The sequence below is a fragment of the Equus caballus genome, chromosome 7 (assembly GCF_041296265.1).
Source record: "Equus caballus isolate H_3958 breed thoroughbred chromosome 7, TB-T2T, whole genome shotgun sequence".
NCBI classification, from domain to species: Eukaryota; Metazoa; Chordata; class Mammalia; order Perissodactyla; family Equidae; genus Equus; species Equus caballus.
The window spans coordinates 26,875,247-26,890,111 of NC_091690.1; the positions used below are offsets into that span (position 1 = coordinate 26,875,247).

The 14,865-nt window shown below is 39.9% G+C and overlaps 1 protein-coding gene across 8 annotated transcripts in view; it reads left to right on the top strand.

The window, feature by feature from the left end:
- KMT2A (lysine methyltransferase 2A) overlaps positions 1-14,865 on the top strand; it is an 80,526-nt gene that overhangs the window by 60,500 nt on the left and 5,161 nt on the right. For all 8 annotated transcript variants that reach the window (XM_070273681.1, XM_070273682.1, XM_070273683.1 and 5 more), the window contains 5 exons: positions 518-592; positions 12,742-12,920; positions 13,083-13,186; positions 13,632-13,715; positions 14,132-14,261. In XM_070273681.1, the coding sequence (XP_070129782.1) occupies positions 518-592; positions 12,742-12,920; positions 13,083-13,186; positions 13,632-13,715; positions 14,132-14,261 (572 nt within the window). The remainder of the gene's footprint in view (positions 1-517; positions 593-12,741; positions 12,921-13,082; positions 13,187-13,631; positions 13,716-14,131; positions 14,262-14,865) is intronic.

The window sequence follows — 14,865 nt, forward strand, 5'->3', positions numbered from 1 at the left end:
TCGAATGTATGAGTTCCACATAAGATATACTGAGTGTGGAGTGCTGGTAAGAAATCCAACAGACAGTAAGAGGTCATAGAATCTTAAGTTAGAGCTGGAAGGAACTGGAAAGATTTTCTAATTACACCCCTTAATTTTAAGGAACTGCGGGGTTATGATCTCCCCAGAGTCCTGATTAAGTTGTTAGTGCTGGTATTGTATTGGATGGGGATACAGGGAGTAGAATTGATGGCATACATTCGGGGTTGGGACGCAGACTGCCGGCAGGGGAGCCGAATGCTTTGGTGGTTCAGAGTCATTTGCAGAAGGTCTGGCTCTCCTCACTGCTTCTGTGTCCCTTCTAACAGCAGGGAGCCCTGCTGGCTACTGCACCTTCTAGTGCACTGAACTGATCCACACTACGAGAACAACAACAAACTCCTCTCGCGTGGTGTGTCTTTGCGCTGTGGGGAGCACAATGTTTGTGCATGCCATTGGTGTTAAGAGGTGTTTGACCAGATATTTTATTTCCTCATAGATGCCTGGAAGTCACTGACAGATAAAGTCCAGGAAGCTCGATCAAATGCCCGCCTAAAGCAGCTCTCATTTGCAGGTAACAGCTACCGTGGTCATTTTCCTCCTGTCTCAGAATATTCTGGTAACTTGTTGGTCTAAGCTGCAGAGTTGATTCTACAAAAAAAAACAACTTTCTTTTTTTGTTTTTTTTACAACTTTTCACAGCTTTATTGAGATATAATTCTTATATAGTTCACTCATTTAAAACATACAATTCAGTATCTTTTAATATATTGACAGAGTTGTGCAACCATCACTACTGTATGGTTCCAGAACATTTTCAGCATCCCCAAAAGAAACCCCATAGCCATTAGCAGTCATTCCTCAGCCCTAGCCCCTGGCAGCTACTCATCTGCTTTCTGTCTCTATGGATTTGCCTGTTCTATACATTTCACATAAATGGAATACAATATATGGCCTTTTCTGACTGGCTTCTTTCGTTCAACGTAAGGCTTTCAAGATTTCTCCCTACTCTAACATTGCATCAGTACTTCATTTCTGTTTCTTTACAGATGAATTTTTTTTTTTTATAGTTTAGGAAAATATTTAATGTTTTTGGAAAACTTTACATGATCTATAAATAACAAGCAAGTACGTAGAAACATCTTCACTTCCTGTTCTGAATTTGCAAATAATGTACAAGTATGTAAATCACACTTGAAATTGTAATACAGATGAATTTTTTTATTGTGGTAAAAAACACACAACATAAAATTTGCCGTCTTAACCATTTTTAAGTGGACAGTTCAGTGGTATTAAATACATTCACATTGTTGTGCAGCCATCACCACCATCCATCCCCATAACTCTGTTCATCTTGTAAAACTGAAACTCTAAACCCATTAAACAGTAACTCTCTATTCTCTCTCCCCCGCCAACTTCTGTTTTTGTTTTTTGTGAGGAGGATTGGCCCTAAGCTAACATCTGTTGCCAATCTTCCTCTTTTTGCTTAAGGAAGATTGTTGCTGAGCTAACATCTGTGCCAATCTTCCTATATTTTATATGTGGGATGCCACCACAGCATGGCTTGATGAGTGGTGTGTAAGTCCACACCCAGGATCTGAACCTACAAACCCTGGGCCACCAAGTTGGAGTACACGAACTAAACCACTACATACCAGGTCAGCCCCTCCCCACAATTTCTGGAAACCACCATTATACTTTCTGTCTTTATGATTTTGACTACTTTGAGTATCTCATGTAAGTGGAATCATACAGTATTTGGCTTTTTGTGACTGGCTTATTTCACTTAGCATAATGTCCTCAAGATTCATCGATGTTTTCCTTTTTAAGGCTGAATAATATTCCACTCTGTGTGTATGTATGTGTGTGTGTATCACATTTTGCTTATTGATTGATCCATCGATGGACACTTGGGCTGCTTCCACATTTTAACTATTGTGAATAATTCTGCTATGAACGTGGGTGTGCAGACATCTGTTCAAGATCCTGCTTTCACATCTTTTGGGTACATACCCAGAAGCGAGATTGCGGGGTCATATGGTACGTTTATTTTTAATTTTTTGAGGAATAGCCATACTGTTTTCCACAGCAGCTGTACCATTTTATGTTCCAACCAGCAGTGCACAAGGGTTCCAATTTCTCCAAATCCTCGCCAACACTTGTTGTTTTCTGCTTTTATGATAGTAGCCATCCTAATGGGTATGAGGTGGTATCTCATGGTGGTTTGGATTTGCATCTCCCTGATGATTCATGATGTTGAGCATCTTTTCATGTGCTTATTGTTCATTTGTATATCTTCTTTGGAGAAATGTCTATTCAAGGCCTTTGCCTATTTCTTAATCAGGTGGTTAGCTTTTTGCTGTTGAGTTTTAGAATTTCTCTGTATATTCTAGATATTAATCCCTTATCAGATGCATGATTTGGAAATGTTTTCACCCATTCCGTGGGCTGCCTTTTTAATCTGGGGATAGTCCTTTTTTTTTTCAGATTGGTGAGGGAGGTATTTTGGGGGCAAGAAAATATGGTTCATAGGTCCTGCTCTGTCCAGCTATGGTGGTCTTTGGGTGAACTATAATTAAAGTTGCACACAGCCTCTCCCAGTAGTCACTCAGAACTGATTACTGATAACACATGTAAAATTTTACTCCTGGAGGAAACCAGCATCCTGAACTCAGAGTGCAGCCTCAAATTGAGTAGCCTGGCACCGCCTTTTTGCCAACAAGACAAAGATTCCTTTGATTTATCCATGTCTTTTGCTGCCACATAGAATGCTGGCAGTGATCTCTGGAGGCAGAAACAACTGACTTCAAGCTCCATTTCTGCCCTTTTGCTATCAATGTTACATTGGATGCAACCTGATTAACTTCTCTGAGCTCACTCTCCCTATCTTTAATGTAGAAATATTAATGCAATTTGTTGAGGATTAATTAAAATAATGAACCTGACATTATTGGCAGCTATATATATATATATATATATATATAGTGCACTGCTTATTTATATGTATATAAGTAAATTTTTATTTATTTATATATCCTAATATACCTAACATGCCAAATTAAGATTATTCTGATTGAAAGGATTTGAGACAGAATTCAGAGAAATCATTGAATACTAGCTTTTTTTTTTTTTGGATAGTGTCTTTTGATGCATAAAATGTTTTAATTGTCATAAAGTCCAATTTTTCAACTTTTTCTTTTATTGCCCATGTGTTTGGTATCATATCTAAGAAATCATTGCCAAATCCAGTATCGTGAAGATTTTGTCTTATGTTTTCTTCTAACAGTTTTATAGTTTTAGGCCCTTGATCCACTTTAAGTTAATTTTTGTATATGGTGTTAGGTAAGAGTCCAACTTCATTTTTTATGTATCACGTTGATTGATTTGCGGATGTCAAACCATCCCTGTGTCCCTGCTGTGAATTCCACTTGATCGTGATGTATGATCCTTTTGATGAATTGCTGAATTCTGGTTGCCAAAATTTTGTTGAGAATTTTTGCATCTGTGTTCATCAGCGATATTGGCCTGTAGTTCTCCTTTTTCGCACTGTCCTTGTCAGGCTTTAGTATCAGCGTGATGTTGGCCTTGTAGAATGTGTTAGGAAGTGTTCCATCCTCCCTGATTTTTTGGAATAGCTTGAAAAGGATAGGTGTTAAATCCTCTGAAAGTTTGGTAGACTTCCCCAGGAAAGCCTTCTTGTCCTGGGGTTTTATTGTTTGGGATGCTTTTGATTGCTGTTTCATTCTCTTTCCTTGTGATTGGTCTGTTCAGATTGTCTATTTCTTCTTGAGTGAGATTTGGGAGGTTGTAAGAGTCTAAGAATTTATCCATTTCCTCTAGGTTATCCATTTGGTTGGCATATAGTTTTTGAGAGTATTCTCTTATAATCTGTTGTATTTCTCTGGAGTCTGTTGTTATTTCTGCTCTTTCATTTCTGATTTTGTTTATTTGAGCTTTCTCTCTTTTTTTCTTTGTAAGTCTGGCTAGGGGTTTGTCAATTTTGTTTATCTTCTCAAAGAACCAGCTCTTTGTTTCATTGATCCTTTCTACTGTCTTTTTTGTTTCAATAGCATTTATTTCTGCTCTGATTTTTATTATTTCTCTCCTTCTGCTGACTTTGGGCTTTGTTTGTTCTTCTTTTTCTTATTCAGTTAGGTGTAATTTGAGATTCCTTATTTGGGATTTTTCTTGTTTGTTAAGGTGTGCCTGTATTGCGATGAATTTCCCTCTTAATACAGCTTTTGCTGCATCCCAAATGAGTTGGTATGGCATGTTATTTTCATTTGTCTCCAGAGATTTTTGATTTCTTCTTTAATTTCTTCAATGATCCATTGCTTGTTCAATAGCATATTGTTTACTCTCCACATCTTTGTCCCTTTCTCAGCTTTTTTCTTGTAATTAATTTCTAGCTTTATCGTGTTAGGATCAGAGAAGATGCTTGTTATTATTTCAATTTTTAAAAATTTATAGAGGCAACAGATTGTTGGATCTTGTTCTTTAATCCATCTTGCCACTCTGTGTCTTTTTATTGGAGAGTTCAATCCGTTTACATTGAGGGTGATTATTGATGTATGAGGGCTTAATGCTGTCATTCTGTCATTCATTTTCCAGTTTTCCTGTGTTTCCTTTGTTTCTCGTCCTGTGTGTTTTGGTCTACACATTGATTTCTGCAGTTTCTTGTGCTGTGTTTCTTTGTTTTTTCCTTATTTATTTTTTGTGTCTCTGTTCTACTTTTTAGTTTAGTGGCTACCCTGCAGTTTGTATTCAGAATCTTGTGCATAACATAGTCCTTTTTCTGATTGCCTCTTATTTCCTTAATCTAAACTGATTCAGTCCCTTTCTTCCTCCCCTCCTAAGTTATAATTCTCGTATCTTATTCCAACTTGCGTTGTGAGTTTGTGGTTAAAGTGACAAGATTGTCTTTGTTTTTGGTGTTTCCCTTCCCTTTATCCTAATGCTATAGTTGAATATTTGCTATCCTATTCTATCTGTCTCCCTACTCTGTGTTTTGTGACCCCTTTCTCCCTTTTTTTCTTTTTTCAGGGATGGGGGCCTTCTTGAGGATTTCTTGTAGGGGGGCTCTCATGGCTACAAAGTCCCTTAGATTTTGTTTGTCTGGGAAAGATTTAACTTCTCCCTCATATCTGAAGGATATTTTTGCTAGATAGAGTATTCTTGGCTGAAGATTTTTATCTTTTAAGGTTTTGAATATGTCATTCCATTCTCTTCTAGCTTGTAAGGTTTCTGCAGAGAAGTCTGCTGAACGTCTGATAGGAGTTCCTCTGTAAGTTATTTTCTTCTGCCTTGCTGCCCTGAGCATTCTTTCTTTGTCATTCATTTTTGCCAGTTTTACTACTATGTGCCTTGCAGTAGGTCTTTTTACAATGACAAATCTAGGAGATCTGAAAGCTTCGTTCACACACATTTCTCTCTCATTCCCTAGATTTGGGAACTTCTCTGCTATTATTTCTTTGAACACGCTTTCTGCTCCATTCTCCTTCTCTTCACCTTCTGGGATATCTATAATTCTTATGTTGCATTTCCTCGTTGAGTCAGATATTTCTTGGAGACTTTCTTCATTTCTTTTTAGTCTCAGTTCTCTCTCCTCCTCTGTCTGGAGCAATTCAACACGTCCATCTTCGATTATGCTGATTCGCTCCTCTGTGGTATCCACACGAGCATTCAGGGAGTCTGTATTTTGTTTTGTCTCTTCCATTGTGTCTTTCATTTCTAGTATTTCTGATTGATTTTTCTTTATAGTTTCAATCTGTTTTGTGAAGCTCTTGAACTCGTTGAATTGTTTCTCTATATTCTCTTTGACCTCATTGAGTTTCTTGACAATAGCTATTATGAATTCATTGTCATTTAGTTCACTCATTTCTGAGTCTTCAGGGCAGAATTCTGGGTATTTGTTTTCTCTCTGGTCTGGAGTTTTGGTGAACTGATTGATGGTGGAACTACGTGTTTTTCCCATTGTGATATTATTTGGTTGCAGTTACAGCCTATCACCACTGGGTGGGGGTCGAGAGCCATGTATTCTGAGCCCTCCCCCTTCAGCAGAGATGGCACCGGGCAGGCGGGGTGGGGGGTTGGGGGTACAGTGTTTTCTCCAGCATGCAGTCCCCAGTTTCCGGATCAGCTCTTGCTGTCTGGTCTCCTGGGGTCTTGGCTTGATGAGGTCACCCCATGCAAAAGCTTTCTGCCGTTAGAGGGCGTCCCTCTAGGCTGCAAGGGTGCTAGGAAGTCCTGGGTGATCCCACGGACACATGACTCCTCCACCGCTCCTTCCCTCACGGAGCCTCCTGTGGCAGCAGCGACTACAGTCTTTAGGGGAGGGAGCAAAGTTCTCTCTCACCCCACTCCAGCTCTTCTGACGGGGGCTCCAGCCTCTCCACCCTCTGTCACTTGGCTGCTGTGACTCTCCAAGGATTCCTCTGCTATTAGGATATTTTCTGTTGGAATATGGTTGCTCCTTTTTGTTGAATGTTGGAGGGGAGAGAGTCCTGGGCAAACTCACTCCACCATGATGGTGACATCACAATTCTCGTTTATTGGTTTTAATAGTTTTTTTAGTGGTGTCCTTAGGGTTTTCTACACATAAGATAATATCATCTGCAAACAGAGGTAATCTCACTTCTTTCTTTCCAATTTGGGTGCCTTTTATTTATTTTTTTAAATTACTCTGGCTAGAACTTCCAGTATTGTGTTGAATAGAAATGGTGAAAGCAGACATCCTTCCCTTGTTCCCAGTCTTAGAGGGAAAGCGTTCAGTCTTTCACCATTGTATGCTTTTGCTGTGGGTTTTATTAATACAGTCATTTGTTGCCTAACAATGGGGATATGTTCTGAGAAATGCCTCGTTAGGCAATTTCATCATTGTGTGAACATCATAGAATATACTTACACAAACTCAGATGGTATAGCGTACTACACACCACACTAGGGCTCTATGGTACTGATCTTATGGGACCATCATTGTATCCACAGTTCATCGTTGGCCAAAGTGTTGTTATGCAGTGCATAACTGTACTTCATTTTTTTATATTGCCAAATAATATCCTTTTTGTGGCTATGCCTACCATATGTTGTTTGTCTCTTCATCAGCTGATGGACATTTGGGTCTTTTCCACCTTCTGCCTCTGATGAATAATATTTCCGTGAATATTCATGTACAAGTTTTTGTGTAGACGTGTTTTTATTTCTCTTGGGTATATACCTGGGAGTGGATTTGCTGGGTCAAATGGTAACTTTATGTTTATCTTTTTGAGGAACTGCCAAATTGTTTTTCCAAAGTGGCTGCACCATTGTGCATTTCCACCAGCAATGTACAATGGTTCCAATATCTGTATCCTTGATAACACTTGTTATTGTCTGTCTTTGTGATCATAGACATCCTAGTGAGTGTGAGATGGTGTCTCATTGTGGTTGTGTTATACTTTGTTTTTAAAGCTGAAGTAGTTTCTCATTGGTATTAGATTTCAAATTAAATTTAGGCAGTGTAAAAACATAGCATTAATACAGTTGTTTTGAGCGAACATTAAAGATTTTAATTAATCTAAGGTAGAAATCTTCCATTGACTCTGTTTTCCATATCTCTCTACCCCTCTAATCTCCTTTCAGATTGGTCCTGGGAGGGGAAATGAATAAATGCTTAGAAGAATTGAACTTTATCTATAATGTTTTTGTTTTAAAGAGGAACAGATGGAAAATATTTGAAACATATATTAGAAAATATCAACATTTGTTTATTTGAAGTGGCAGGTTTATGTGTAGGTGTTATAACAGCCTATGTACTTTTCTATATTTTAAATTTTTCAGAATTTTTTAAATTAAAAAAAGGAGCAAAACATCGGACCACGCTGGGGCAGCGTCCCACATGCCACAGCTAGAAGGACCCACAACAAAGAATATACAACTATGTACCGGGGGGCTTTGCGGAGAAAAAGGGAAAAAATAAAAAAATCTTTAAAAAAAAGAAAAAAGGAGCAAAGGACACAACGGGCATTTTATCCTCTACAACATACAAATGGCCAATAACATGATAAGATACTCAGTCTTACTCATAATTTTAAAATGCGTATTAAAACATGATTAATATTTCCACCTTAATTAACAAAGATTCAGAATTTGGAGGGGCCAGCTCTGTGGCCGAGTGGTTAAGTTCGCACGCTCTGCTGCGGCGGTCCAGGGTTCAGAGCCGGGGCATGGACATGGCACCACTCATCAGGCCACGTGGAGGCAGCGTCCCATATGCCACAACTAGAAGGACCTGCAACTAAGATATACAACTATGTACGGGGGGTTTGGGAAGATAAAGCAGAAAAAAACAAAAGAATTTGGAGATAATATAGATAAAGATGGAGGAGATGGGCTGTCCCTTAATTAATGGTAGGTATATAAATTACTAATACAGCTATTTGGAGGAACAGTTAAGCAATAGCTGTCAAAATTTTCAAGTCGTGTGCCCTTCCATCCAACAATTCCACTTCTAGGAAATTATCCTATAGGTAGTTTCAACTAAGTTATAAAAATGTATAAGAATGTTCATTCCAACATGTGGTAGTAAAAAACTAGAAGCAAGGGGACGCCCCAGTGGCTGAGTGGTTGAGTTCTCACACTCTGCTTCGGCTGCCCAGGGTTTGCTGGTTTGGATCCTGGCATGGACCTAGCACCACTCATCAAGCCATGCTGTGGCAGGCATCCCACGTATAAAATGGGCACAAACGTTAGCTCAGGGCCAATCTTCCTCAGCAAAGGGAGGAGGGTTGGTGGTGGGTGTTTGCTCAGGGCTAATCTTCCTCAAAAAGAAAACAAAACTAGAAGCAACCCGAATACTCCTCAATAGGGGAATTAAGAAAGAGAATCAAAGTAAATTAGCTGAAAAGGCAAGTTATAAGAGTATGTATTCCCTTTAGATACTTTTATATTATATATAATGGTTGCCTCAGAGGAGTGAGACCTGGGAAATTAGAATGGGCAACTTTTACTTTATTTCTGTACTATTTCCATGAGTAGGTATTACTTGGATGAATTTTTTAAAAAACTAGTTAATTCAAATATATTCAGTTTTTAAAAGAGCAGATGGCAAATAAGCTTTTAAGAAAAAGTCAGGCTTCTCTTGGGTCCTCTGCCTCTGCCCCCCTCACTCTGCCGTTCACTAGGCTTGCTCAGCCATTCCCACACTCTCATGTTGCACTCCAGGATTAACCCGTTTTTCCTTCCCATCATCCCCCAGATCCCAGGTCAAAAAAATCCAGTGAATCGTAACGTCCTTCCCTTCCCTCATCGTTCACGTACAGTTGGTCACTGCTATTGATTCTTCAAAAACATGAGTCCTCTTCCTTCCTTCTCTCTTTCCTTCCTCCGGCATCGCCCTTGTTACTCTCTCACCTGCAGTAGTAAAAAGCCTTGTCCCTGGTCCCTGAGTCTCCCGTCTCTCCTCCTTGTAATGAATCCTCTATGTTACCAGAAGTCCCTCAAAAGCTTCTTATTGTTGCCTACTAATTGTGGAGTAAAATCCTCACCCTGTGGAACGCCTGTAATGTGCCTGGCACCGTGGTGAACTCTTAGGCTTTAAGAGCTGAGCAGAAGCCCACTCAGCCCTGCTCTCCCAAGGTTTCCAGTCTGTGGCTCCCTTACACACCAGGTCCTATTCACTCTGCCTCGTCCGTTCAGCCTCAGCTTGCACGACTTTCCTCACCCCTCAAGATTCCTTGTTCTGTAGCCACACTACACTGTTTACTGTTCCAGATCCATCTGTGTGTCTTAGAGTGTGCTCACAGAGGTGAGTCAGAGCCTCTGGGTTTGGAGTGAGAACGCTGAGGTTTTAACATGTGCCCAAGTAATTCTTGTGACTTACATTGTGTGTGCTTTCACATTAGCATGTCATGGTTCATGCAGTTCCCTCTCCCAGGAGTGGCCCCCTTCCCTCCATCTTCTTTCTCCTGCTCCCCAGATTCCCTTGTTTGCTTGACAAACTGTTAATTCTTCAACACCCTGCTCAGAATTCCCTCTTTTCTTTCGCCTTTTTTGACCATTTATCTCTGTGCCTACTGCCTTATCACTTAGGATGCTTGTGGCCTCTGGTTATAGAAACCCCAGCTCTCACTGATTTAAACAGTAAGATGACTTATCGTCTTACATAACAGAAAGTCCAGAGGTGGGACAGGCATCAGGATTGGTTGAGAGGGGAGTTTGCAGTGTCCTTAAAGACCTAGATTCTTTCGTTCTTTCCAGTTTGCTGTCCTTGGTAAAGCCTCCTCTTCAGGCTGATAGCAGATGGCTGCAGCAGTTCCCAGGATCACATTCAGTTGTGGCGATGTTCAGAGGAGGGGCTTTCGTTGGGAAGAAATGGGCCTCTCACGTCTCATAGACCAGATTTGGTACCCTGTTCATTCCTAAGCTAGTCACCAGCAAGCGGACTGGGATTCCCATGGTTGGCTTAGAGTAATTATCCTTAGAATGGATGGAGAAGTTATCCACAGTGACCATTGTGTCCCTCAATCCAAAACCTGTCTGTCATTCTCCATCTCTGTGCTGCCACCTTGTCCCTGCCCTCCTGACCTTATATTCTAGTGGCAGATAAAAGTGCTCTGAAGAAGATAAGGGGGTAATGAAATAAATAGAGAGTGACACAAAGGTGGGTAGTTGGTGGCAGGGAGCCCCTTCTGGATGGAGTGGTCAGAAAAGGAGTCTCTTGACGAGGTGACTTCAAAGCTGAGACCTGAGTGATGAGGAGAAGGAGCCAGTCATGCAATGGTTAGAGTAGAAGTCTTCAGGGCAGAAGAAACAGCAGGTGAGAGAGCCCTGCAGTGGGCATGCCTGTGCTGTGTTTCTTATCTGGCTCCTCCATGAAGTACAAGCTCTATGAATACGGGTGCCTGCCTGTCTTGTTCACCTCTGTCTCCCCAAGTTTCTGTTTGGCACAGTGGAGAGATGGAAAGAATGTGTGGGATATAGTAGGCACTGAGTAAATGTTTGCTGAATGAACAAATGAATCCCCCACAACACAAGAGATGGTTCCCTCTTAAGAGCTCCCACAGTACTTCATGTTCTAGTTTTACTGGGATACTTTCCCATTGTGTGGTTTGTGTACACACCTGCCTGCCTCTGCCAAGAGCTCCTTGAGTCCAGGGGCCAGTCATAATTCATCTTCGTTTCCCACTCTCGACACAGTACCTCATCTCAGTGTAAGCCCGGCAGTGAATGTAGAGTTGAACACAGCCTACGTATTAAAATGAACTTTTCGTGAAAATATACTTAAGTACATTTTTCAATGTTTTTTTCTACCTAGGAATCCACAGCAGTCTAAAACTCCCAGGAAAAAATTCTTTGGGAAACCAGTGTTGTGTAGAAGAGAAAAGTTTGCCATTGTCTTATAAGGCTCAAGCTCTCACTTTGTAGACCTGTGTTATGTAGACTTAGGTTGAGTTCTCATCAGAACAACAGTTGTTCATAAGAATGTTGCTTCTCTGGAGACCTAACTTTTTACTTGTCATTGAAACCAAATTATCTCCCTTAGAAATTCTCTAAGTAAAATAGAAATCAGACAACTAATAATATCTTTCCCCTCTGCTAAAAAATTACCCAAGACATAGAAGAATTTTTAAATATGGAAAAGCAAACAACTACAATAACCAAATTAAAAGGTAGACAGGGTCCTGCCTCCCAGAAGTAACTGTTGTTAACATTTAAACATGGACGTCCCTCCAGAGATAGCGTGTGGTCCCCAAATTACACCAAGGTTATGTGTCTAAACATGCTTCATAACACAAATTGTCTCTTGGAATTGTATGTGACCCTAACACAGTTATGCTTACGAAATGCATATCTTGTCCACAAGAGGTACCTTTATTGTTTTGGTATCTATTAGTGATGTCAGAACTGGTATTTGTAAATGAAATATACTGTTTACTTAATAAAAATATAAAGACCATTAGCTATTTGCTAGTGTCTAAAAGAAGTATGGCAGTTGTTACTATGCCCCGTCCCCTTAATGAAAGAAACCCATCATTTTAGAAAGCCTTTCACCATCTATGCCGGCAGACATACATAAATGTTGTTTTTACAAAATAGAAATAAGAAATGCTCATTAATGGCATGAGACTAAGTGAGTAAAACAAAGCAGCTAATAAGGGTATTACTCCATACTTTCACAATAATAACACAAAAGAAAGTTGTGTGTTAGAGGTTTACTAAAATTCCTTTTAAATTTCAGTGAGGTACCTGTGAGAGAGAATATGAGCTTATAGAACCCAGGTACTCCATTACCTATAAACAAAAATGGGATCCTAGTTGGAGTATACAGTCCAAGGTTCAAATGTTGTCCCACTAGCAATGTGACCTTGGGTGTGGCATTTAAATTCTCTGAGCCTAGGCTTACTTACCTTAAGATGAAGCTCGTAATTCCTGCCTCATGTGGTTATTATGACCGTGACATGAAATAAGGCATGTAACCTATCTGTGTACATACAGAACATAGAAAATAGTCCATAGTTTGATGGCTTGCTTTTTCATTTAATCTGTTGTGAACACTTTCCATATTGATAGATCTGTATCTGCATCATTTTGATGGCTATCTATTGCTAATTTCTGTCCAGTCTTCAATATAACACCCTGGAGCAGCCTCTGGCAGAGTTATTCTCTGGCACAGATGTTTCTTTAATCCGGTGCTGTTTCCTGTGGGCTGCACTCCTCACCGCCCAGATACCTTTGATCCTACAGGTGTTAACGGTTTGAGGATGCTGGGGATTCTCCACGATGCAGTTGTGTTCCTGATTGAGCAGCTGTCTGGTGCCAAGCACTGTAGGAATTACAAATTCCGTTTCCACAAACCAGAGGAGGCCAATGAACCCCCGCTGAACCCTCACGGCTCAGCCAGGGCTGAAGTCCACCTTAGGCAAGTTCCATTCTTTTCCATAAGCGGTTTGGTATCCTGATTTTATTATCTAATGATAAAACTATTTTCCCACGTAACCTTTGAGATTTCCAATGTTAATCCTATCCTTCGCTGCTTCTGTTAAAGCATTTCTCTAAATATATTCTAATCTTTTGGCTCCAGGAAGTCAGCATTTGACATGTTTAACTTCCTGGCTTCTAAACATCGGCAGCCTCCTGAATACAACCCCAACGATGAGGAAGAGGAGGAGGTCCAGCTCAAGTCTGCTCGGTACGTCTTGAGTGGAGAAGGGTCCTTAGGGAGACTCTTTTCTCCCCGCTACTCCAGCTGTTCGGGCCACTGTGTAGTTTTGCTGGGATCAGAATTTCCTGGATAACATTTAAGAAGACCGAAATATAGTTTGTGTTGAAGTAGCAGTAGTCTGCTGGCAAAGAGAGAGGAACATGTTATAGAGGAGAAATTCAAATAACTATAAGATGTATATTTTATTTTCTTTAATCATAATATACTCTGTCAGCTTTGAATGTACCACCACAGTTATCATGGTCAGAAAGTACTATATATATTAAAATAGGCCTAATTTTATAAAGCACTTATAAAGCTTGGCATTGAACAAAGAGAGTAGTGTAGTCATATTCTCTAGGAACCTTTGATCCAAGACTCAAAACATTATTTTGTGAAGAGACTTCATTAATATTATGCCTTGTCTCTTTAGGAGGGCAACTAGTATGGATCTGCCAATGCCCATGCGTTTCCGGCACTTAAAAAAGACTTCTAAGGAGGCAGTCGGTGTCTACAGGTATGGCTAAAATTCTAGAAATAATTATAGAAAACTAATGAAGTTTTGCAAAATCAAATAGATCAAATGCTGGAGTGAGCTCCCTCGTTCAGTAAGTGAGGTTTTTATAGGTATTATTAATTGAACCTGATGTCCTAGGATCTTGTAACTCCTCATTTTGAATAAGGAATTTAACACGATAAGCATTAAAATATTGCTACTTTTGGTGGGCTGTAGAATGGAGAAATCTTTAATCCTTGGCCATTTGTTAGAACAATTAATATGCTCATATCAGGTGGGTCCAGATTCTTTTTTTTTCCCCCAAGTGTCTTGTCCTCCTGGGGACTAACAGACCAGGAGATTTTATTCATGTATTCACACAGTTAACCTTATTTTCAAAATTTGTGGCTGATCTCTTTTCCATCTTTATATCCTAGGTCTCCCATCCATGGCCGGGGTCTTTTTTGTAAGAGAAACATTGATGCAGGTGAGATGGTGATCGAGTATGCTGGCAATGTCATCCGTTCCATCCAGACTGACAAGCGAGAAAAGTATTATGACAGCAAGGTGAGGCTCACGCTTTCACTCTCCTAGTTTTTTTGTTTTGTTGTAGAAAGGAGCCCTCAACTACAAGTATGATCTCTAGTTCAAAAAAGAAATAGTGTCAGCCATAAAAAAGACAAAATCCTGCCTTTTTTGACAACATGGATGGACCTTGAGGGTATTATGTTAAGCTAAATAAGCCAGGCAGAAAGACAAACACCATATGATTTCACTCATGTGAAAGATAAACAAACATAAGGATAAGGAACACAGACTAGTGGTTAACAGAGGGGAAGGGGGTTGGGGGAGGGTGAAAGGAGTAAGGGGGCGCATATATATGGTGACAGATAAAAACTAGACTATTGGTGTTGAACACGATGCAGTCTATACAGAAACTGATATATAATAATGTACACCTGAAATTTACACAGTGTCATAAGCCAATATGACCCCAATAAAATAATTTTTTAAAAGGAAATAGTGTATTTTATCAATTCAAAGATACTTTTTTTCTTTTACATTTTAACATCTCTGAAATTTGTGGTGGGCCCAGTAAAAGTTCAGTATCTGCTCTAAGGATTAGTACACAAGGCTACTCTTTGAAGGTTTGTCTGAGTGGACCCCAGGA